We start from the raw sequence: 27107 nt of genomic DNA, 5'->3' as shown, positions 1-27107 counted from the left end.
AGTAGGAAAACTCCTACTCAGTTTATTTAAAAGGAAGATGCAGTGTGTAGCTTGGGTAGTCTAGGCTGGCCTTCTTGGCTACTGAACTTCTTAGTTTGGACTCTGTCAGGTCTGGCTGTATTTGTCATAAAGAACCTGTCACCTACCTGAACTGGTAATCAGAGGGAAAAAAATCTCAAGGAGTCTACCTTGGAGAATAGCCTTTCAGTTGACTGTTATTAATAAGCAAAGAATTTCAAGTTAGAAATTGAATGAAAGAATTAATGACTGCCAGAGCATTTCTTTTCAGTCTCCAGCTGTGCCCGTGTCTGGTCTTTGATGAACTGTCATAAAAGACAGGCTTCTTCCTCTAGTACCTAGATATGTGAATGGTACAGAAGATGACCATCAGTGGATGGGGACATCAACAGGAAAGTGTGGACTTTACAGTTGTTCAGTGGCAAAATTAACAAAAACCTGAAAGAACAAATGGAAAAAGTTACTAATTCATAAGAACATTGGACCTTTTGGTATTATTTTTTCAGACACTGCTGTTAGGAGTAAAATTTTCCTGTTGGCCTGGACCCACCGTGGCGCTAGCCCCAAATAACACACACAGACTCTGTATTTGATATTATGCTGTAGACCAGTTACTAGTTTCTTATTGGCTAGCTCTGTCTTAATTATTACCCCAATTCTATTAATCTAAGTACTTTCATGTGGTCTCATCTCACTGGAGAGAGGGGCCGGTGTTCTGCTCTCTCCATCCTCTCCATGTTGACTCCTCCTTACTACCTCCTCTCTCCTTCTTGTCTCCTAGTCCCTCCTATCATCCTTTCCTATTGGCCAACAGTGCTTTATTCATTAACCAATAAGAGAAACATATTTACAGAATGATATCTCCCATCACACTGCTTAACCACCAAAAAAAAAAAAAAAAAAAAAAAAAAAGAATGACAAGAGGCCCAAGAACTCTGCTGTGAGATTATATATTCTAAATATGGAAGGGAAGTAAAGTAACATCCATGAAATCTCAACAATATGGCAGCCTAAATAAGACCTGAATAATGGTAACCCCAAATGATATGATATCTCACATGGCCCGACCCTGAGATGAAGAACTATAGGAAATTAATGACTACTGAGAAAAGAAGAATCAGTCCTGTGCAGAAAGGAGACCCCTGATTGGATATTGGATATCACATGTTCAGCTCTAAAACCATATACATGTAAATAGAACTAAATGGACTCAGCAGAAAGAATTTATATATTTACACCTATGCATATGTAATAATGATTATGCACTCAAAAGGGGACAGTAAGAAGTACATAGGAGTGTTTGGAGGAAAAAAATGAAGGAGGGAAGAATGATGTAATTATATTTTAATTACAAATAAAATAATTTGAAAATACAGACACAGTGCCTCTATACCACCCTAATTCATTGAGCAGTCATCTCCAGGAATGAAGATGAATAAATCACTTGGAAAGTATCAATACCTTGTAGCTTCAATAATTTTTCATTGCCATGCTCTTACTACAAGCCACAAACATGCCCTTGTTTTCCTCTAAGACAGAATCAAATCCATCATTTAGGATTGAGTAAGTTTGAAAAGGAGAGTTTAACAGAAGGGGCTGTCCAGTGCCTTCATGAGCAAATGAAAGCTCAGTACACTGAGTGAAGTGCATCTGAGAGACAAGCCTCCTAACTTTCACCATCTTCACTAGACTTTTGGAAGAATTGAGTACAGCAAATTTTAAAAGAGGTAGTATGCTGAAGAAGCAATCTAATTAATTTTGAGGTCCACTGGATAAGGTCCAATCATGATATCCAAGAGCAGACATTGTGTTGTTGGAGGCAGCATACCTGCTCCAGAGTGGTCTGGCTGATGGAGTAATGCTCGATATTCAGGAGGCTCTTGTTGTTCTCCAGAACCTTGAACAAATCAGCTAAACACTCCCAACTTTTTTGTACATGATATTCCAATAAATTAAGGCGCTGTCCCTAAAAGTCAGAAAATATGAAGTGTCAAGAATAGAAATCATTGAGCAAATTTAATTAGACTACAATGCAATGTAAATCAATTCAAATGTGTTTTTATGGCCACGCATGTGCATGTGAGGACCAGTGACACATGTAGGCTAATTTCAGAAGTCATTAATGAACACTTATTGCTGACTGTTTACCCTGAGGCACACTAGACAAGTGGTGTCCACTTCTATTGAGATTATGCCCTGCCCCACTCTGCCTGGTTGTGTCAGAAGCACTAGAAGAAGCTTCAGTGGCCAGAGGCTGCCTATGGATGCTCCTGAAGGAAGTGGTGAATATGGTATAATGGAAAGATCTGAGGGTTCCCTGAACTTCACAAGCATCATGGCATTCTTAGGCAGCAGCTGTATTCTCCATTAGCTAAGAAACTTTTGGTAAGAAATTTACTCACTCTGATTCTTGTTTGTTTGCATGCTTTCCCATATAGATAGAGACATCTGCTTTTTTTTTTTTTAACTGTGTCTTTTACAATGGTACTGGAACACAAATGATAGTGTCTCATGGGTTATTTCTTAAAATGAATAAAGAATGGCTACTTAATGTCTATTATTTATTAGATGTTGTGATACATAAGAATAGTAGTTACCAAAAAAGTATTACAAACCATGCTTGAGAGATGGTTCAGTGGTTAAGAGCACTTACTGTTCTTCCAAAGGACCTGGGTTCAGTTCCCAGCACCCACATGGGAGTTCACATCAGCTTATTACTCCTGTTACTCCTTTTTCAGAGGATATAATTCCCTCTTCTGGCCTCTGGAAATAGGGGGACTACAGGCACCTTGTACACAGACCTTTACACTGGCAAAACACCCATACACACAAAACATAAATAAATAAGCCTTGAAAAAAGTAACTATAAGCCAAGTGTATTAGCCCACACCTGTAAGCCCATGCATGAGAGCCTGAGGGAGGAGGTTTGGTCCACGTTCAGATCTAACTTTAGTTGGATGGTGTGCTTCAGGTTAGTAAAGCTACATAGCAGAATTATACAAAACATGCAAACAACAAATAAAGAAAAGATGAGGAAGAGCTATACTGAGCATATTCAAAGCTTGAATGTTTAGAAGAACAACCCAATTACCTTGTCAAAAATGCTAATTAAGATTCTGTGGGTTGGAACCTGCCATTCCATGTGCCTAAAGGATCTCACTTATTGAAGATGCTGGCCCATGCATCAAATTTGCTCACATCAACTTCAAAGATTATAGTTCCAATAATAAGGTTCTTTTCATTTAAAAAATGTAGAAATTTCTAAGCATATGTATTGTGAAAATTACCAAACTTATAAACCCTATAGTGAATATGTAGAACAAATTGACTCCTGCAACCCCCAACCAAATCAAATGAGCTACAAAATGGAGCTGAGCAGGTCAAGAAGGGAGCATGAACAATCACAGTCTTCCTTGGGCTATCCAGCAAGTGGCCAAGCAGCCCTGCCATCCCTCAGAGTGGTCTAACAATGTGTGTCATTCATACTAATGTTGTTTGAGACATTGCCAGTAACTCAAAAAGAGGCAAAAAGACAGCAGGTTCTATCTTCTGGCAGTACGGAATCAAACAGAAAAATGACTAATACATGTATAATATGCTTTTGGCTATAAAAGGCAACACAGGCTATTAGGGTTACCTCCCATGTAGCTGTTTGATTCCACTTGAAACATCCCCTCCTGCTTGGAGGATAAACTCATAAGGCAAGAAACTTAGGAAACGCACAAAGCTCAGGAAACAAAAAGTTACAACATACATGAAGGCTTCCCCCAAAGTTATAAAAGTAGAAAAATAATAACAGGAAGGAGGGGATTCTCTCCCCTAGTGCTGCCTTCAAGTGGTGCAGAGAATAACAGGGATGCAATTATCCTGTGGCTGGTTATTTCAGTGATACACTGTCCTTGAGTAATTCACAGTCCTGTAAGTAACCCCAATAAACTCACTGGCTCACTATGTTGGACATGAGGGCTATCCTTCACTGCTTTGTCTTGGATGAATAGAGATCTGTTCTTGAACTCTATGAGAAGTCATGCAACATACCTTAAACTGGATTCCTGGAAAATGGAGCTTCAAGCAGTCAGAAACAGCACTAGCCTGGCTTCCTTCCTTGTGGAGCCAAACTTTGACCGTATAACCATCACCAAACCTGAGTCAGATAAAAACATTGATGACATTACAGATTTTTTTCCACATTAACTTACAGTGATGGTGCTATAAGGCAATTTGTGCAGACATAGAGAACAATGGTAATGACTTTAAATTGCTCGGGATTTTTGACTCTCATAATACACACACACACACACACACACACATATATATGTATATATTATGGAAAAGTTAACTATAAGTACATTGTACAGTTGCTCTCACCTGTTACATTGACAGAGACATCGGTTTAACTTTAAAAACAAATTAGCAGCTCCAGAAATCAGTACATAGTCAATAAAAGAGCTAAGGTGCAAATGCAAATTGTGAAAACAGAGTGCTGAGCTAGAGGAAGTCAGAGGTTGCCCTGGAGACCAGCCTGGGAAGCACATATCTGCCTGCATTTGTTGCTTCAAGGCCTGCAGTTAGGAAAATGTGGCAGGAGAGGATGAAAAGGAATACGTAAGCAACCTAAGGACTTTTTGTCTGTTATGTACAAATATTTTCCAGGTTTAAATCAGACTCGGTGGAGAATCTTTAATAACCAATTGAATCTAACTTGTGTTGCCAATAGAGTCCTGGGTGTGGGGCAGCAACTGGAGCTTGGTCTGCAAGAAAACTGATGTTCCCTCCTCCAGAAGCCAACATTTGTCCATAGGTCCTCATTTAGGGGTGGAGACTCACAAACTCTTTTCCCCTCCCTGATAAAATGTTGGTTGGCTTGGTCTTGTGTGGGGCTTGTAAAGGTTGTTACAGCTACTGTAAGGTCATAAATGTAGTTGTCTGGTCATGGTCAGAAGATGCTGCTTCACTCCAGTATTCCTCCTTCTTATGATGGCTCCTGGGCTTTGGGGAGGTTGATATAGATGGCCCATTTGTGGCATAGCATATCATTGACACATATTCTTGGTACTTTAGTGAGTTGTGCTTTTCTTCATTAATCACTGTCCACTGTACAAAGAATCTTCTCTGGTGAGTCCTGGGTAAAGCACTAATCCATTGGCAGAGAGAGAGACACAATTAGAAGGTAGCTCGATACTGTGCCATTTAGTAGAAGACAAGGAGTCAGCTGGTTCGATATATGCCGTTTAGTAGAATACTAGTAGTCAGTTGCACCCAGAGCCTGTGAGCTCCCTAATCATGGTTTCTTAATCAGAAATTGTAGTACCAGGCACATTTTTTTTTTATCCTTGTGGAGCAGACATTAAACCCAACAAGAATGTAGTTGGTTGGCCTTATAACATCTATGCCATTGTTTGCACCCTTGGGCATATCTTGCTTCGGTGGTCATTATTGTAGTTCACAGCTGGGTAAGTCTGTTGATGATCTTTTGTTCAGCACTTTCTAGTCCTATGAAATCTAGCCAGGAGGGAGGGCATTTCCTGGTCAGCACCAACTGTATTGATCCATAACACATGACCAATGTATATGGTATTTTCAGCAGTAGGGTATGTAGACATCTGAAATCAACTTTGTGGAGTAATTTCTTTCCTTCCATTTTTATGTGGGCTCCAGGGACAAAACTCAGGCTGACAGATTTGTACAGCAAGCACCTTTACCCAATGAGCTATCTTGACAGTCTAATTATTGACATGTCTGTTTTGGGTATTGGTATGTCAATTTCAAGCACTGAATATGGTCTTCAGCAATATCAAGCATATTTTTCAAGCTGAAAAAATAATTAGCTTAAATAATGAAAAAGTGGTATGTCTAATTCTTATGATCACCATTTACTTACAAAGCATCGCTGGAGGAAAATAGACATTTAAGTAAATTTCCCTCAAGAGTAAGTCTAACCAGAGCATGTTCATGCTTCTATACCCTGAATCTATATGATAAGGACAAATGACTTAAGATTATAAGGACCTGTTAGATGGACACAGGTAACCCTTGTGAGCATTCACTGAGACCTGTGTCCAGGGTTCTGTCATCCTGTCTGCTGCTGTGGCTTCAAATATACATTGTTAAAATGATGTGATCCATTTGAAACCACCCAACAGAGTTCTTGCCTGTCTTTTCTCCAAGAATGGAGCAGGTAGACATCTAAGAGTACAAATTGGAGAGGGACTTTGTTGCCAGTTCACGATGGATACTCTTTAGAGGTAAAACGGGTTGTTCTGTGGCCATTCCAGCCATTGCAGTTGTGAAAATAAGGGCAGAATTTTTGGTGGCTATGACAGGAGCAATTCCCTCGGCCTGTAATGAATGGACACTGGCTCCTTGAGCTCCCTGATAGAGAAGAAGCCTGAGGAACAGCAAACTAGAGAATCCTTCTTAGATCTCCAAGATATCCTGTGGAAGTAGCTTCAGGCTGCCATGCTCTGTTGGAGCTGAGAGTTAGGCTCTGAATTATTGGTGTCCTCTTCCAATATAATTCTGAACTCCATGTTGAAAGCATGTTGAAGCCTGAGAATGGCCATATTTGTTGAGGAACGTCTGAGACCGTAATCTCTGGATCTCTAAACACATCTGGCATATGAAGAAAGTTTTAACAAAAAGCTACCATTAGGAGCCAGATGGTGGTGGTACACACCTTCAATCCCAGAACTCAGAACTCAGGAGGTAGAGGCAGGCGGATCTCTGTGAGTTTGAGGCCAGCCTGGTCTACAGAGCTAGTTCCAGGACAGGTTCCAAAGGAATACAGAGAACCCCTGTCTGGAAAAGCCAAAAAAAAAAAAAAAAAGCCATCATTGGTTCCCAATGCTATGGTAGCCTTTGCAGGTTATTGAGCTACTGACCAATGCTTTTCATTTCACGTGTTTGTGCTTGGGGCTCTGACTGTCAAAAGTGAAACATCTATACAGTCAGAATTTTGTTTCTTTAGTGTCTGTTATTACTGTATTGACAGCAGCTACCCTTTTTCCTTAAAGCTTGAGATTTCCACCCATCAGAGAGCTCACAGTGAGTGGGGAGCTTTATATCTGGAAAGCCCCCTACCACTATTGACCACAGCCTCCATCATTTCTGTCTAATGCTTCTCGCTTACACATGGCTAAGATGCCAGAGGGCATTGATAAACACATATGAATCTAAACAAAGATGAACTACCTACAGCTCTTATCCAGCCAACTCTAGAAATCTTACACTGATACAACAGGGCTGTACAGCAGATTCATACCAATGGCTATCCTGCTCCATAGAAGTGGGAGAAAGAAGCTGAACAGCTGATTGAGACTGGCCACCAAGACTGCCTTCACCAAGACTCCAGAAGACATTTCCATGCTTCAAGCAAGAAAGGCATAAGCCTGGATGGTTGAAGGCACTTCCTAAGGTCAAGAGATAGGTTACAGGAGCTTTTAAGCATCTCCACTAAGTAGGTTCCCAGCTGTGACTAGATATTAAGTCCCTGGGGAGGTACACTGAGTGGCAATATGTTACTAGTTACTTTGGTACTGTAATAAGGACCTTGTAACAATGATGTTGGATCCTTACTGCCTGTATTCCTCCTACAGAATAACTGACCTTGGAAAACTGGGTGAAATTTCTAAAGCTCAGCTGTCACATCTAGAGATGAGACTGAGAAGAGGGACTGCCTAATAAGGTTGCTGGGGGACAAAATTAATTCATTCTTGTGAGTCATTTGAACAGGTTTTGGCACTGTGTAAATAAGTAAATAAATAAAGAGTGTAATTTCAGTTCTGTGCAGGATTTCACCAGAATGGAACATCACTCTATTTGTTATTGAGAAACCCACAGTTTATTTGGGAGAGCTCCATGAATGCACACAAGACAATGTGAGCATAGATTATTAGCTGGTGGGTGTAGGGGGCAGTGTGTGGAAAGAAAACATCATGGCCACTTTACTTGCTAATATAGCTACAGCCTTTATGGGCATATTTTGTTAATGCATTTTGAAAAATTTATGCTAAATTAATTTGAAATTACATTTCACTTCAAGTAACACACTTCTTGCATTTTAAGAAAAAAAAGAAAATAGTTCTTAAGAAAAAGAATTTTCAAGATAATATATCACTTTAGTACATAGATTATATTCATGAATTTCTCTAGATTGGTCAGCAATACTTTGTAGACATAAAATTATAAAAGCATGCATATTTAACAGTTAATAAAATCTTTATAAGTCATTAATTTATGACATATCTAATTCAGGTATTTAATTTAGGTTTACTTTCTCATTTCTGCCTCACTGTATCAATGAACTAAATTCCCAAGATTACTTATTTGATTACCAAAATTCTTCAAAGACTAAAAGGTTTCAGCATAGCCAGTGAGTCATGTGGTAGTGTATACACTTACTGATTCAACACTTCAAGATTTTCCAATTTGTACCATCATCTGTGTGGTAGCATTCACATAAACATACGTGAACAGTAACATCTGCAGGCAAAGTTGTATGTAAAAATACTTTGTGATACACCGCTTATTAATTGTAATATGTGTAAGCATACTAAAACAGAAGCACTAATAGCACAGAAACAGAATGGGACACTAAGCACACACACTACAGAGTACTATGAGTGAGCAGGAGCTGACTGAAATGACCACTCAAGTTAATGCCAAAGTCCTGGACTTTTACAGTTCTTCACACTAGACTGTATTTCCAAAACTACCTTTCCCTAAGTTAAAATTAAATTGTTCATGTAAATATGAAAAAATGCTTATCATTATGAGTTATAACATAAAAAATATTAGACTCAGTAGGCCATCAATATAAACATAAAAATTTCCACCAAAATGTTAGAACACTATTAGAACATCCCATGTCTGTTAGTTATTTCTTTACCTACTTCTCAACACTAATATAAAGAACTCATATCACCAACATAATTATAGAGAAATACACATTTTAGAAATGGTTTCTAAAAATACAAAGAAACTTCTGATGTGCCAAGTTCTGGTTTTTAGTATGACTTCTAAATTTACAGGCGTAAAACTTCTAGGGTTAGAAACTAATATTTGAGTTGAAATAGGAAGCATTATAAAAATGTAACATCCTTTTAGCATTCTCCTTAGGCATTTTATACACAATTGCATTCCATCATTTTATTCATAAGGAATCTAAACACACACACACACACACACACACACACACACACCTATTGGTATGTTATTCCCCCCCCAAAAAACCTGAAATAAAAAATATCTTTTTTAAGTATTTTCCTATTCATGACAGAATGAAAGCACATAGGGCAGGGGACATTTGGATCCTAGGGTCTTACATAAGCTCCCATCAAGCATGTGCATCACAGTGTTCCCAGGAGATACAGGGCCACAGATGCTTCAGACCAAGTCATCTGATTTCCACTTCCTTGTCTTACTACACTACATCCTGCTCATTCATGTCTTTCAATATGCCAACTTTCAGTCATCTTCCTTCAGTAATTGATTTGCAATTATTTATCTTTAGGCTATATAAAACAAGGGCAGAGAAAAACAGTACAGAGAGACTCAAAGGAAAAGGTTGCAGAATGTTGGGTAGGTGGCTATGTACTATGAGGATGGTATATCTGTATAGAAACTCCCTCAACATTGTACTAGTCCTATGTGCTCTTTATGGTGATCTGAACGAAAATGGACCCCGTGGCCTCATATATTTAATTGTTTGCTCCCTAGTTGGTGGACTATTTTGGGAAGGACTATGAGATGTGTCTTCCGTTGGAGGAATTGTGTCACTTGGTTTTAAAAGTCCTTGCTAGGCCCAGTTTCTCTCACTCTTTCTTCTGCTTATGGACCACATGTCCATTCTCAGCTACCACTCCAGCACCATTCATGCCTCCCATAATGAACCCTGCCATGATGGTCACTAGCTCACTCTTTGAGACTGTAAGCAAGCCCACAAATTAAATTTTGTCTTCTGTAAATTGCCTTGGCCATGGGGAAGCTTCATGAAAAAAGAACAGTACCGAAGACAGTCTTCTTCTAGAACTAGCAGAGAGGACAGAGGGTAGTTCTGCCTTCATCTATCCTGAGTTGCCAAGCGCATATCATTCCATTTAATTCCCCAAGTTTTTATATACCACCATCTGTAGCTCTGCAACACAAACATGGAGCTAGAATCTCATTTGGTGCTAAAGGACTTGTTTATCCCACACAGCTCAAAAGGACTAGAAAACTCACAATTGCAACATCCGTAAGTTCTACTAAAAATCCAAGCTTACAGCAGGATGTCTTCTAATGGCTATCATACCTCTGTCTTTAAATGACCACTGTGACAAAAGTGTGTTCATTTACTCCTCACAGCCACCTATGCACTATTGCCCACAGATGGAATATTTTTTTCATCAGATGAACAGTTCTTAGGCCATTCCTGATGTCACTTGTCTTATCTCCCATAGTGCTGGAACAGACTAGGATTCATTCCACAAGCACATCTTTTTAGCTTAAGTGTGTCTGTTATCCAACTTTCCTAAAGTTGATCTTGGAAAATTTCACAATGATCACATACGCAATTAAGAGGTGAGGGCTATATATTCAAGGTGTTAACATAGAAGAACCCCTGGCAATTATCCAACAATGATGAAACAGAACAAAACAATGTTCCCCTTCTGGCAGAACAATCCTTCTGGGGGAGACACTGTCTTTGATAAGAGACACAGAAAGCATCTGACTTTAAAGACAAGATCACAGGTAGAAAACAAGGCTTCTCAATGAAAGAAAGCTTGGGCCACATTAGCATACTTCTCACAGAAGATTCTTCTGATCATGCAGAGGAAATGGACCTGCTACCAGACAGGCATCCGTAAGAGAAGGGAGATTTGCTTTGCATTAGTTTTAGAGCATCAATGTTCATCATGGCAGAGTAGGCCTGGCAGAGCAACTCATGGTTGCTGGATCTGTAACAGCAACTGTTAATAACACAGGAGACCAAAAAGCAGAGCACAGAACCAGAGGCTAGACATGACAAAGACACTTGCATTAAACTTCAAACAAATAAAAATTTTAATACAAATGTTTTGAAAAAAAGAAAAAAAATTGGAAAAAATCCAACTTAGTCAAGGGGTATATCTCAGTACAAGAGCATTCACCTAGTACATAAAGGTCATCTGTGTGATCCCAATGTAACAAAGAAACCAAAGATCAAAATCTTGCCCACACCTGTGGGCTCCCCAGGATGGCTGCTGCCTTCACCTGATGTCTCACCCCAGTGCCCCTCATAATGGTCTCAGCAGGGCTCTTCCTCTGCCCTTCCAGTCTGATCTCTTGGTACCGAGTGCAACAAACTTTACGTTGGACTCAGGATGATGATGTCATTGCCTCCTGAGAGACAGAACCATGAGCTTTCCTGCCATTGTTCCTCACTTCCCTGCAGGTACTTTAGCATGTGATAACACACAGAATGCAGGGAACTTCTTGTTAGAACTTAGTATAGGATAATGGAAACACTATTTTCTTCTTTACTAAACAGCCAAATATAATTCTTTTTCTCTTCTCATTTTTCTTCTTCACAGCTATCAAAGGAGATCATTGGGAGATGTCCCAGCCAAGTCAACAGGACAGAAATTGAAATGGACTTACCTCCAGTATCATCCAGTTTTTGTTCAACTCATGACCTGCCAAGCCATTTTGCTTTCAGGGCAGTGAAATAACAACCTATAGACTATGCCCCCCATCTGACTTTTTTGGGTTTTGTGATCATGATAGTCTCTGATCAATTTGCTTTATTTTAATGACATGTCTGAATCCTGATATTTAAAAGATATCTTTTTAGAGTGAACAATATTGTAAGAATGACTGTTTTGATATTTTTTGATATGGAAAAGAAAAACAATTTCTTTCACTTTTAAAACAGAAAGTTGACATGTAACACAATGATTATGCATTAAGTTGAAATTCTAACATCCTGATGTCCATTTTAGCAATGACTGATAACTAGTAGAATAGTTGCTAAAGTGCTATTCTTACAACTAGGCTAGTAACATTTACAGAAAACTTCTTAATGATGTAAAAACAAACAGGCAAACAACCAAACAGGAGCCAATATGATCTAAGCATCATTCAGAGAACTTGTATCATCTCATTGGCTCTTAGTGGGACACCACAGACCCTTGGGTCAAGATAATACCCAGAAGCTGCTCGTTTTCTTAAAACAATGGAACCAAATCCCTCCTTGTCAAACCACAAACTTCTGTGCTCTGAGTGCTGAGAAGACAAAGAGTTAGGAAAGTTACATCAAGTTGTTTCACACCATAGAAACCAGAAATGATCACCAATCCAGCATGGAATTGACTCAGACCCCCTGATCATGGGTCTCAGCCAGAAGGCCTGAGCAGTCTAAGGGACTTCGGGCAGTGGAACCAGGATGTATTCCTGTTGCACAAAAGGACTTTGGGAGCACATCCCCCATGGAGGGATACTCCCTTAACCTAGAGACAGGAGAGAAGGCCTACACAGATTTTGATGACCCCCCCTGGAGGGCATCACCCTACAAATGGAGTGGGGGGATATGGGAGGGGAGGTTGGTGGTGGGGCATGAGAGGGTCGGAGAGAGGAAAAGAGAGAGGGAAGGAGGGAGAGGGAACTGGGATCGATGTGTAAAATAAAAAGAAAAAAAGAAAAGAAAAGAAATTCTCACATCCATCTCTACAGAGACAACAGAACTCAATGCAATCATTACCTTTCAACCTTTTATCTCATAGCCTGGGAATATGGGTTAAAAACACACCCCACAGAAAAGTGACAGTGATTTCATTTCTGGCTTGGTGAGTGATGGCCATAGAGACTACCAGAGCTTTTGTTGTGTCAGACCTAAGAAGGAAATGCCACCATTGAGGTAAGGAGCCTTAAAGTCAGCAATATGTTCCTGCACAGCCACCATCTGTGCCGAGATGGAAGCTACAGGGGAGTGCTGCCATCTCCTGCAAAAGATCAATGTTCATCAGTAGGCTGGGGAACCAGGTACTTTATTCTACTTTGGCGTGGTCATAAGCCTGTGCACATGGTCTTCTTAGGAGATTGGCTTAGGCCACTTTTTGAGGTCAGTTTCAGACGTTTTATTGTTAACCTTTTTAACATGAGATGCTGTGAAAACACTTTTAATCCCTTCTAAAAATGATGCAGTGAGGCAAATGAGCACTTGTCTAAGCAGGCAGAAATTGCTGCAAGGAGTAACCTGTGCCTGGCGCTGAAGAAATGCTCTGATAAAGCAGACTCTGGCCCATGTGTTGGGAGAATTTTCCAACTAGGCATGAAGATAAGGAAGCTATATCATCGGTCAGTAACCAAGACAGAAAGGTATCATACATGTTGGGGACAGGTGGATAGAAACCCCAGCATTCCTCTAACCCTTTCATCCTTCCACACTACAAAAACAAACAAACAAACAACAACAACAAAAACAGCAGTAAAGGGGGCTGGAAAGATGACAGCATTTAAAAGCACGGATTGGTCTTCCTAAGGTACAATTCCTAACACCCACATGGCTATTTACAACTATCTACAACTCCAGTTCTAGGGGATCTAGCATCCTCACACAGACATACAGCAAAACCCCAATGTACATAAATAAATAATTTTTTTTTAAAAAAACCAGCAGCAAATCACCAAATTACCAAACTCACAAAATTCTTAACTCCCCCAACTTCTCAGCAGGGAGCACACACTCAAAGCAAGCCTCCAAGGGACAAAGGCAGAGCAAGTCTTGCTACCCACCAACCCACCTGGAATCCAGAGTCTCTGAGACAAGAATCTGGGTACAGACCCAGTCACAGATTTCCAAAATCTCTCATGGGAAAGATAGGCAATAGTGGTGGCTGAAATATGGGAATGAATTAGGAAGAGACCAAATTTTTTCTAACATTACTCAGGATACCACCAAGCAAAAGAAAAAGACATGAACTGCACATAACAAACATATGACCAACTCCTTGCTGTCCATACAAATATTTGTGTTGGAGTGATTAATAGGATAAAATCTGTTGTTTAATGAATGTTCCTGTACCTTATATAATGCCACTCAGACATGCAACTATACCTTTCTAAAGAATAAGACCCTTTAAACAGATTATTTAGGAGAAAGCCAAGTCAAGTGTCATCCATCAAAGATCTGGCATCGTCACTTGACAGGCATAGTCTCTTTGGATACAGGTATGATACCAGCATGAAACAGGTGTAGACACACACAGATTTCTGGTAGGACAGTGTAAGTAGTCTGGAATCCAGTCTTTAGGAAACTGGTGAAAATTTGTTTCAAAGATTACCATGAAAAAGGTGTTGAAATGGTCTTTCTACACAAAGAACGAGAAATAAAATAGCCTTTCAAATTATCTGCTTCAAGATAGTGGTCAGCAGTAGCCTACCACATTTGAAACTCAATCATTTTCTTCATACTTCTCATCTCAGGGAAAGAAGATCCACTTCATACTAGTGTGTCCAAGAACTCAGGCTCTTTCATTCCTGGTGTCTAAGACTATTTTCCAAGAAAGGAGAGGGGAATGGAATGGGAGGGTGGTCAGGGGCATGGGAGCAAGGGAAAGAAGGAGGGAGGGAAGGAGTAAAAGGAGGAAGGGAGGGAGGGAGAGGGAACTGGGATCAATATGTAAAATAAGAAAAAAAATTTAAAAAGGAAAGGAGGGATAAATCATTAATTACCCTGCCCCTATCTGTCAGTGACAACAAGCTGCTGCTAAGTATACCTGGCTCTACTTCATACATTAGAGACTTTGCATTAGATAAGAGATGCTAAGAATTTGTAGACTATCACTGTCTTTACCCCACTCAATGTGAGGATTGAAAACATTCTGAAAAACAACCTGAGAAACTCTGAACCTACAGTCCTCCATTTCCAATAAGCACAAAACTACCAAAGTGTGATGTCACTCTAGAAGAGTCATGATATCACCCCATTCCACCTTTAAGAGATCCAGCTCAGATATTTTGCCTTGAAGGGAAGGCAGGCCATGAAGGAGATAGTTTCTAATCTTCCCCAAAGAGCAGACTTCATTTCACAGTGTATATAGTAGTTCATAGTAGGATGATCTTAATAACAGTGTGGGTTATAATGAAAGGCAAGTGAGAGATTAATAGATCCATCAGAAATATAAGGTAACTACTTTTCCAAAGAGAACCCAAAGAGACAACTAGGAAGAACCATCTAGGATCAGGACCAAACTCAAAGACATATCCCAGGAACTAGCCCACTGAAAGATGGGCTTCATCTTTAAATTAATTTATGTTCACAGTATTGTTAAAAATTATAGAGCAATTATGGGCAAATCAATAAATCCTAACAGATGTGGATAAATAGAAGAGAGAAGAAGGTAAACTCTAAAATAGTTTGAGATGAATTTACAGTGCTAACATTAAACTGCTCAAAACCTGCCTACTTCCAGCTCCTTGAGATCTGACACCTTCCTTCATCCGCAGACACCTGCACTCAGGTGCACACAGAGACACTCATTCACATAATTAGAAAATGAAGTCAAAATTTTTTAATAGATAATATTCAAATGCTCAGGAATATCATGCATGAGAAAAAATATAAATTCAGATCAGATTCAACTTCACTTCCATGAGAATAGGTAAATTTTTAAATGATCAGAAAAACAAAACAAGCATCAAGGAGGGTGGAAAAAAGTAAAAACTTACACTACTAACTGGAATTTAAAATGTTGCAGCCTGTTTGGACACCATAACCGAAACCTGTCCACACAAAATCTCACCAAAGAACGCTTATACCAAAACTATTTCTGTCAGTCAGATGCCATTGGATGTATCATTCAACCATGAAATGGAACAAAGGAATGGTACATGTTATGTCATGGATGAACCCTAACATATATTACATGGGAAAAAGCAAATCTTCCATATATCACACATATATGATTTCAAATGCAAACCAGTTTTGTGAAGCCATTTCCTCAGAATCAAAACCTTACTTTCTGGAGGAAGAAGGCTCGTGATATTTGCAATGCTAAGGGAAATTAGAAGATTCACAGAGCTCTTCCCCATGGTTACACAAGCAGACAAAACTTGTCTGCATGGATGAGAGTCTCAGACCAGCTAAGCTGCTTGCAAGCCACATAGGTGAGCTTCAGGAACACAACTTCTGTTGTCACTGTGCTGGAATCAGCTTTGATTACCTATATTCCTTTAAGAAACCATAATAGACTCACTGGTTCATCCACTTAGACTTGGGAGGGATCTTTTCCTAGTTCTGTCATCAGGACCATATTGATCATAAATATGCATTTGTTCACTTATCTTCAGAAAATATCACACAAGTATTAAGAAAAACATTATGGATGCTCGACTTTCATACAATCTGGACAGGAGAGAAATGTCTGGGATTCCTAAGCCCACTGCACACTTCTGCAGCACTTTTCCCAACAATGTCTGATAGGTAGAAGTCCTAGAACTTTCTCCCTCCCACCCCCCCACCGTGTTCACATCTGTCTTTCTATATGCTCAGCTCAAGCTCAATAGGTCAGAGGTATTGGGGTCCTACGATCTTACCATGCACTTTCATTTTCCATACCCAATCAACAGCAGGGATTCTAATTCTCAGGACCTCCGGACTCTAAAGCACACTTTTGTGCTCTATATCCATATCTCATCTAGGCAGATTAGAGACTTTGAAGACTCCTATTCCCACAACACACTCCTGAGGCACCATCCCCAACATAGCTTAAACCAAAGAAAAACTCAACACAGGACTGCCATAACCAACTAACATAACCAACAAACAGATTCTTGATTGGCAACTCGCAATGTAGAACTACTAGAAGCATGGAAAGCTGAGACAAAATACCTCATCCAAAAACTATCAGTGTCATACTAACAGCTACCAATGAGTGTGATTCAGATGAAATACCAGACAAATAATTCAAAAGTCATCAAAATAAAATCCAAACAGGACACAAATAACAGCATGGATAAATTTTGAAGTGATATGAATGAGTGTCTGAATGAAATCCAAGAGAACAGAATAGTGAAATTGGGAAGTCAATGTTGGTTATGAAAATTATATTCAATGAAGAGATACAAACAAAAAGAAAAACATATTAGAATAATAATAGAAACAAAAAGTGCAGTAGGTCAAATGAAAACCCCAATTGACATTCTGATCAATATAATTAATCATATAGAGGCTAGAAAATCAATGCTTGAAGATAAGGCTAAGAAAATGAAATGTTCAAGTTGAGGTCAATGATGAATTTCTCTCTCTCTCTCTCTCTCTCTCTCTCTCTCTCTCTCTGTGTGTATGTGTGTGTGTGTGTGTAACATATGAGACCTGTGAGACACTATAAAAGGCAAAAAAATACAAATTAATGGCAAAGAAGGAAAATAAATCAACAGCAGTACTATAAAATATTTTTCATTTTTCTTTTTATTGAGCTTGGAATATTTTCTTATACAATATAATCTGAATACTATTTCCCCTCCCTCTACCCTTCTCAGTTCCTCCACAGCTCCTCTCCCATCCAGGCCCACTCCATTTCTGCCTCTCATTAGAAAAGAACAAGCTTCTAAGAGACAACAACAAAACATAACAAAAATACATAATATAAAACCACCATATCTAAGTTGGATAAGACAAGCCAAGAGAAAAGAGATCCAAGAGAAGGCACAAGAATCAAAGATCCACTCATTTACACATTTAGGAGTCCCATAAAAGTACTAAACTGAAAGCTGTAGTATACATGCTGAGGACTTTTTGCAGACTCATGTAGGCCCTGTGATTGCTGTTTTAGTCTCTGTGAGTTCATATAAGCTTTGCCCATTTGTTTTAGAAAGTCTTTTTTTCTGGTGTCCTGTGTCCCCTCTACCTCCCAGACTCCTACTCCTACTGCGTCTGCGTTCAAGGGTTTCCTGAGCTCTGAGGAGAAGGATTTGATGAAGACATCTCATTTAGTGTTTTGTGTCCCAAGGTCACTCTCTCTGACAATACCTGAATAAAAACCAATCTATCCAATCTATGAGCCCATCCTACCACTGGGACACTTGCTTATTAACCATGTATTCATAATGAACAGAAAATGGGGCCAAACTATATGTCACTCAACAGAATAACAGATAAAGAACATGTGATACATTTACATATGGAGTACTATTCAGTTATTTTAGAAATGTCATCAGGAAATTTTCAGACAAATGGAACTAGAAAAAAAGTCATCCTGAGTGAGGTAACCCAGACCGGAAAATTAAATATGGTATGTATTCTGTTTTATCTGTATATTGGCCATTGAATAAATTATAACCAAGCTACAATCCATTGACCTAGAGAGGTTAGGTAAAGAGGAAGCGTTTAGGGGGAATGCATGGGTTTCCCTTAAAGGGAAAAGTTGAATAGATTTTATTAGTGGACTGGAGCCAGAGGTCAGCAAGGGACAAGAATGGGAGGATTAGGTGGGAAGGAGAAGAGGAGATGAATTTGAAGAGGAAACAAGAGAGAGACAGCTACAATATAAAGGATGTCCTAAATGATGTCTACAAACAATGAGAGAGACAAAACCTCTATTGTCCATCTCTTGTCACCAAATGAAGTTTCCTGTCCTAGCACTATGTTTCATCCAATCAATTTGATGGCAAAAAGGTGCCATGGAAATCCTCAAACAACCCACTCTGTTCCCAAGATAATATGCTGCTCTCTACAAACTGACAGCAAGGGCCCATTGCTAAAAACAACACCCACACAACTCATTGAACATAGAAAATTTGAGCTGGTGCCTGCATAGAAACTTCACTCCATTTTCTAGTGTATATGACACAGAAAGATACTCTGCAGGCAATCAAAAGAGGAAAGTAAACATCAACCCAACCACAAAACCTGTGATCTATAATCTGTCCTGCAACATATGCTAGGGCAATGTGTGCACAGACATTGGGAGAGCAAAACTGTTGTCTGATTTTACTTAAGGCCCGAGATGGAGCCCATACCTGATACTGCTTAGATGACCAAGAACTAGAGTCTAGATATCCTAGAACTGGGAAAATCAAGTATTACTGATCTAAACAGATAGAAAATAGTTTTTCAATAAAATCATAGGAGAAAAAAAATTCCAAATCCAGGAAAAGAGATGCCAATCAAAGTATAGAGAGACATATGGAACACCAAATAGAACACTTAAAATAAGCTCCCCATGCACTACCCATAAAACTATGCAGAAAGCAAGAAAAGAGAAAAGCCAATTCACATAGGAAACCAGGCCAATGAGAATATAAAGCTGATTTTTTAATGGAAATTCTCATTCTAAAGGCCAGAACAATACGGAAGGCTGAACTTCCATTTCTGAAAAACCGCAACTGCCAAACCAGACCACTATACTCTGACACACTGTCATAATAAGACAAAGAACATCTTTTCACCAAGCCATCTGTATAGAGGAGAGTAGAAAAGATATTTTAAATAGTAGAGAATGAGAAACACAAGAAGTTATGGAAAAAATATTGCTAAGATATTTGCCAAGTGATGATTAACAATAAGAAATGCTGAACACTACAAAACAATAAAATGATAGGAATTGTTTTGTATCTTTCAATAACAGTTGAATATCAAACTTCCTAAATAAGATACAGATTACTTGATTGAGTTTTAAAAAAAGGAGCCAGAGTCTCTAATTTTTCTGCCACCAAGAAATATATCCCACCACCAAAGACAGACACTATGTTAGAGTGAAAGAATAGACAAAGGTATTTCAAGCAAATGAAATGGGGAAACAAGCAGGTGTCATAACTCTGATCTGATCCATAGATCAAATGGGCTTAACAAACATCAATAGATATTCTACCCAAACACTGTAAAATACAAATTCTTCTCAATGTCTTTATTTACTGCAAAATTCATTTCAAATTAGGACATGAAACTTGTTTTAGTGAATATGAGAAAATTAAAATTATTTCCTGTATTTTATATTTCCATAAAGGAAAAAAATGTTAGAAATCAGCAGTAAGCAACCACAGAAAATACCCCAACTTAAAGAGACTAAACAGTATACTATTGAATGACTCATTGGAATAATCAAGAAAGAAATTAAAAAGTTCCTAGAACTGAATGGAAATGAAAACAGAACATAACAAAACCTATGGGATACTGTGAAGATAATCCTCAGAGGGATGTTTATAACTCTAACAGCCTGTATTACAACGTCAGAAATATCTCAAATTCATTTTAATGATACATCTAAAGGCCATAGAAAAACAAGAACAAATTAAACCTCAAACCTATTAGCAAAGAAAAAGGGGGGTGGATATATAGGTAGATAAAAATGATAGTAGATGGATGAATGAATAGATGGAAAGATGGACAGACTGATTGGTAGATAAAGGCATATAGAAAGACTGACAGATCAGGGCAGAAGTCAATGAAAGAGAAATGATATAAATTTTAGAAAGGTGAAACAGGGGTTGTTATTTGAAAAACTTAAAATTATTAGCAAACTCTAAGCAGAATTAACCAAGAGTAAGTTTTAAATCATGAAAAGTAGAGATAATAATGGAGCAATCACATATATAAATGAAATATATAAAACATAAGGCTGTGATTCAAAAACGTGTACTTAACCATATATTAAAATATAAATGAAATTGATTTCTAAAAGCATATGACATACCAAAGTACAACAAAATTTTAAAAATCCACAAGCATCAGGATTGAAGTACTATTTATAAGGAATCCTGGTTACTGGGGAAAAGCCCGGTTCAGAGGGAGTCATTGCAGAATTCTACCAGAATTTAATAAAAATATAACCAACATTTATCAAACTCTTCTATAACATAGGAAGAAAAGTTGATAGATGACACAGATAACCAACAACAACACACATGCACACACACACACACACACACACACACACACACACACACACACAAATGGATCAATCTCTCTAATGGACATGAATGCAAATTTTTCAATAAGATACTTGCAAATCTTCCAGATTGACTGTGAGCAAGTCTGCGGGGCATTTTCATTACTGATGATTGATAGAGGAGGGCTAGTCAACTTTGAGTAGTGCTAAAGGGGTCCTAAATAGTATAAGAAGCAGGTTGAATAACCGTGGGGAATAAGTCAGTAAGCAGTGTTCTTCCACGCCCTCTGCTTCAGTCCCTGCCTTGGGTTCCTGACCTTAAAGGAACTGTCATTCTTGGCCTATGTATCCATATTCATAACTGCTCTACTCATAATATCTAGAAATGAAAACAACATATGTGTCTACTGACTGGTAAACCAATGATAAAAGTGTGGTACATAAACACAATGAAATAGTACTATTCTGAAATAGTCCAATGTTTTACAATTAACATATGGAATGTGATGCATATATTTACCAACCTATTACAAGCTGCTGAGTTATACATTTTATATTGATGAATTATATGATATGGGAAATATATCTCAAGAAATTTTGAAATTTGAGAGATGACTCAGTGGTAAAGAAAACTAGCTGCTCTTGCAGAATACTCAGCTTTAGTCTTAGTACCTTCATGGAGATTTTTAATCATTCATAACTCCTCTTCTGGAGTATCAGATGTCCTCTTCTGGCCTCCTCAGGCACTGCAATGCATATCACACATACATACATACATACATACATACATACATACATACATACACCAGCAAAACCCTTGCATATAAAGTATAAATAATAAATCTCTTAAAGGAGATGCTCAGTATAGCTCTAAAGAATTTGCTTAAAAGCCATGAAAGATAGACACAAGTTATGAAATTGTTACAAAATGTTTGAAGAATGATAGATTATAAATAGGACCCTGGATCTTTCCTGTTACTTCACAAGTAACTGTGATATTCTTCTACTATGGGCAGAATTCCCTGATTGTCTAGAGCCTAACACTAGAACTATGTTTTGCCTAATGGACAGTAACAGGTGTGGTGTGAGCATAGCCCTGCTCTTCTTGTGGGCATTGGCTGCCCATTCATGAGCCTCAAACTTTCTTGATTCCAGAAGGATCATGAGAGGCCAGTGTACCTTGCCTAGCCAGCCATCTCAGGAAACCTGCAGCATTTCTGTAACAGGGTGTAATCGTCCACATTTTCTTTATGTCGTTATTAAACTGAAACTCAAAACCAAATTTAGTGAAATGGTTTTAAATTATGAAACAAAAAAAGGTTAAGGATTCATGCAGTTCCATACCAATAAATGAGGGGTGATGGGGTGGACCCAGAATAAGTGTATCTCTCTGATTTGAATTTGGATTTACATTAAACCTGTTATATAGCATTGACCGGACAGAAAGGCATTTTATGAACGAAGCTGCATGTTCTTGTACTTTGACTACATTTCCAGTCAGAAATCACAATCATACAGGGTACGACTTTTTGTAGCTCTTTTGCAATCTGCATTTCACATTAATTCACGGCAGGCCGAGTACATCTGCACTGAATCTGGCTTTCCATCTGAGAAGGAGATAGCAGAATATTGCCAAGGCCATGGCAGCAATTAGGACTGAATCACACACCTAATAGTTCTTACTAATGGAGATGCTGAGTACAGACAGATGCGGCCCTGCCTCTAAAAGCAGCAAGTAAGAGTGGCTAACACAGTGCTTTGAGAGAAAGCAGGCAGCAACCTGTTTAGAGAAAAACGGGATCGCAGTGGAATCATTTGGGAAGAGATTGATTATTGTTATTAATACCCAGTGTTCATTCCACTATACAGAGCCCACTGCTTGCAGGGCTGCCTCTGATCGAGTCTTTGTTTAGAGTCCAGCCATTGTAACTTGGAAAGAATCCTCATTAAGCAAAGGCTTGCCATAGCTAGGGATTATTCCTTCATTCACATCTTCAACAAATACTTGGAGTCTATGTGACATACCATGTTCTATCCAAACACTGAAGAGAGGTAAACACAAGCAAAGTCTGCCCCCCACAGTGTTAATGACACAGGCTGGAAATGACAGGCAACCAAATGAACACTATGTACTATATCTAAGTCTTTGTCTGAGTGGCAGGTAACTTAAAAGAGAAGGAGTGTTTGCAGGTTTAATGTCTGGAGTCTGGAGCTGCATCATATCCAATTAGCATATCTGTATTTGAGCCAGAAGGAAGAGACTAAATATGTGTCAACCCTTCAACAAAGTTATATCTCTCCACTCACTCCCTTTGGCTATAGGAAGAAGCAGTACACCCTGGGAAATGTAGTCTTTTCTTTCTTTCTTTCTTTTTTCTGCTAGTTATTCTGCTAACTTCCCACTTTTCCTGCTCTGCGAAAGGGTTGAATGTTTCAGGAACTTTCCTGTACAGGAGAACAGAGTACTGAAGGGGTGAGACTCATGTTTTCCATGGGAATGAACTTTACAGTAGTGAATAGAAGCCTTGTCCCCACAGATTGGATTAAAAGCAAGTGTGTTTCCCCTAATTTCTTTTGAAAACAAAATAAAATGTTTACTATTGCCCCTTTTGGAAAAAAAAAACAGCCGCTTATCATGCCTGTAAACAGTTTTAAATTTATAAACTTTGTATACAAAATTAATTAACTATTAAATAATAAATGTAAGAGTTACTCCTGTGCTCAAATCAAAGAAACTGTCTTCTTAGCAAATTCAACAGAAAGGAGATACCACAGGAGAATCTAATGACTATCATCATATTTATGCCCATGACACTGTCTGAAGCAAGGCTTTGCTTTACACATTCCTTACACACACACACACACACACACACACACACACACACACACACACACACACACGCTCACACACTACTCTGAGGGAAAGTCACTTAAGAATATGAAAGTAACCTGGGAAGAAATTCACAAACAAGAGTCTGAAACTCAAAATTGCTCCTTTTGATAGCAACTGTGTTTTGAACCAACTGCTTTGCTCCTTTGGCCCCATTTCCCCCATTATAATGATAACTGTCCATACCATAAGGATTAGTTGAGCTAACACACATGAGGCATTGAGCAACTAACCTATGACACTGAAGGGGAGTGGCCTGCATTGTTTTCCCTCTTGCTATAAGAGGAAGCATTGACACAGGAATCTCAGTTACCCTTCTTCATTCAGAATCATGCCAGTAGCCCACAAAGGCCTACCACTGAGCATGCTCAGTACCCAGAATTCCCCTCTCTTCACATGTTCATTTCTCTAGCGATGTCAGTATCTCCCCATCTCTCAAGTTTCCAGGTGTAACCTTTCATTAATGCCACCAGTCTGCTATAATGTTGTCCTCTCTTCAAATACCTCCTACTCAGTACTATCTAGTTCATGCTTTGACAGCAGTGGCATCAGTGCTTTGTATTTAGTGTCCAGCTAGAGAACAGAAATAGCTGTGACAGCTATTTTTCTTGCCTAGCCCTTTTCCCATTGCCTCCATTTGTTTCCCCCCTTTAACCCTAGAATTATAGCTTCCCATTTGGAGAATTGATCTAAACATTATCCTAGAATGAGTGCCACACTAATTGACTCCTACCCCATTTATGGTCTAGCTGTTAAGAACATGACTCACGCTGTGTTTTCTCATGCCTCTCTCTGTTGCACATGTAGTCTAGATGCCTCCTTGACCACAAAGTCACTCTTTCTAGCCCTTCCACAAGGCAGTTGGTGAGCATTCTTTTCTTTCTTCACTCCTAACTCACATGCACTGAAGCTTTCTAGTTTTCATTGCTCTGTCCACTCCATATACAATAGAGCTAATGCCTCATTCGCCACTTGAATTACAGAAAACTTCACAAATGTGCAATGGTATTTCCTGGCTTAAAATGAGGTGCATTTCACAGTCTTTGTCTTTTTAGCAGGCATTATGTCATCACCTCTGATAAAGAAGACTAACAAAGATCTGTTAATTCACAGGAACCACAGTGAAGCTGATTCCCCAGACAAACTTCCTCACATCTAAGCTGTCACTGGCCTCCATCATTTCACGCCCATCCCTGTTATGGATGAAAAGCAGTCTGCTTTTTTTAATGAAAGACACTGAAATAAAGGCAGAATATTCCCACTTTGTAAAGCAACAGCTTTGGGTGACATTTCTCATAATCTGAATTGCAAAGAATGGAGTGTCCCACAAGAATGTACAGCATGAGAAAGGCATCAGGATGTGAATATCTTCCTGGTTAATTAGGTTAGAATAACTTAATTTTGTTCATGCAATCGGATGCTTTGAAAACAAATGAGATAAGGCATGAGTTGGCTGCTTTGAGAAACACATTGAGGACACAAAGCCATGTGCCTCTTCTTTAATAAAACTATTTCTGCTAAAGAGAGTCAATTGCAGATTTTCACTGCAGCAACATGTTTTGAACCAAAGTAAAGCACTTGAAGGGGCATTCCAGAATCCAGCAGTGCATAGCTCTGCATCACAGCACAAACCACTGTATGTGTTTATGCAGCAACTCCCATCCCCATCTGTGAAACTGACATAAGTATACCAGATGATCTGCCTCACTTTTAAATGAGACAGTTTATTATTTGATGATGGAGTCTTAATCGGAGATTTTATGTTTATAGTAAGGTTTTATAGAAGCATTAAATCAAAGTCACCACAATGGAGCATATGGTGTCACATAAGGTGATGTATTAATTTGCAGCTTCCCAGACAGTCAGAGCTTGTGAGCTCAAAGAGCAGTACCATTCCTCTTAGTTTTGAAAAGAAAATCTGCCAGCCCCCTTGCTAAAGACTATATTTCAAGTTAAATGGCTACCAAACATACTTTCAGTGGTATTATTTCTCCAAGCTTTATGTTTGACAGATCAAGACAATAAAATCTCTCATATTCATAAGGATTTCTTTAGGCTTTTAAAACCTTTGTTATAACTTATAACTAAACAACCTTTATCTCCTTCCCCAGGTCAGTTGGCCAAGTATATTCCAGATTATAAACTCCACTGTCAGATGGATGCTGGCTTTCCATTCCTGGGGGACTGTTTATGGCAGTCAGTCTTAAGTCTTCTTAAGTTGGTTCCAAGGCCAGAAAAGGAAGCAGGTGTAGCCTGCAGCTGTTGCCGGCTTCCTAAAGGTGCTTTATGAATGTACTCAGTGAAGGCAGCTACCAGGGCTGTTGGGACTTTTCAGCATATAACACGAATGGATCCTTAACTGCCTGAGATAAAATATCTGTACCTAAAGATGTTAGCATGTACACATGTGCATGCGTGCATACACACACACACACACACACACACACACACACACACACACACACACCACATACATATAGACAGACAGAGAGACAGAGACAGACAGACAGACTGATTCTGAGGAGTTCACTCATAAAGTTGTCTGTACACTACACAGGGCTATTCAGGATCCTGAGACTGACCGTAAATGGAAGCTCTAAGTTTGATAGAGCTTAATACCTAATAACCGGCCTTCAGATGAGGGAGTTGAGAAAATGGCCCATATTGTTGGGAACCCATCAAACATCTGTTTGGTTTTGGGGTTTTGTTTTGGCATTTCTCTGAGTAATGGGAATCTACTTTTATCTCAAGTGGCAATGTATGCAGCTTCAAGTCTATATTTCCTAAGACTTCATGATCTCTAAGAAACTAAGAGAAGTCAATCCAAAGTGGGCTAGATGGGATTTAATGGGGGGGAAATGTAATAGTGGGAACACTGTTTGCATACTTTCCTAGGGCTTTTCCTTCTCTATTCTCTGCTGCCTACATGTAAATATATACACTGAGTAACAGCACTCATTAGAATCCCACCTAACTATAGAGACAAGAGACATGAACCAATGTCAATATCCAGCTACTGGATTTCATCATGTGTGATGCTCTTTTACTTGAAAAAATATGACTCACAACTTACAACAAAGTGAATATTCAACTATATTTACAACAAAGTGAATATTCAACTATATAATGGAAAGAAGGAAACTGCTTGAGGAAGTTCCAAAGAGGTGGTATTATTAACCCAAAAGTAAAAGATCGGGCTTGAGAAATGCTTCAGAGGTTCAGAAGACACAGCATAGTGTCAGTTCAGCACAGGTAAGGGCACCCATGTCAGGCAATTCACATCCCCCCTGTTCTCAGAGGCTCAGAAGCCTCTTGCCTTTGCAGACAGTGACACTCACATGTACAAACCCATA

General features: G+C 38.9%; 1 protein-coding gene across 1 annotated transcript in view; it reads right to left on the bottom strand.

Annotated features, from left to right (window-relative positions):
* Nucleotides 1-280: 280 nt before the first annotated feature.
* Nucleotides 281-27107, bottom strand: part of Abca13 (ATP binding cassette subfamily A member 13) — a 421036-nt gene continuing 394209 nt past the window's right edge. The window contains 3 exon segments of the mRNA XM_051200607.1: nucleotides 281-456; nucleotides 1847-1984; nucleotides 4057-4162. Coding sequence (XP_051056564.1) covers nucleotides 424-456; nucleotides 1847-1984; nucleotides 4057-4162 — 277 coding nt within the window. The 3' untranslated portion in view covers nucleotides 281-423.

Source organism: Phodopus roborovskii, unplaced genomic scaffold (assembly GCF_943737965.1).
Source record: "Phodopus roborovskii unplaced genomic scaffold, PHOROB, whole genome shotgun sequence".
NCBI classification, from domain to species: Eukaryota; Metazoa; Chordata; class Mammalia; order Rodentia; family Cricetidae; genus Phodopus; species Phodopus roborovskii.
Note: the sequence above shows the minus strand (reverse complement) of the source record. Positions and strands in the feature narration are given on the sequence as shown.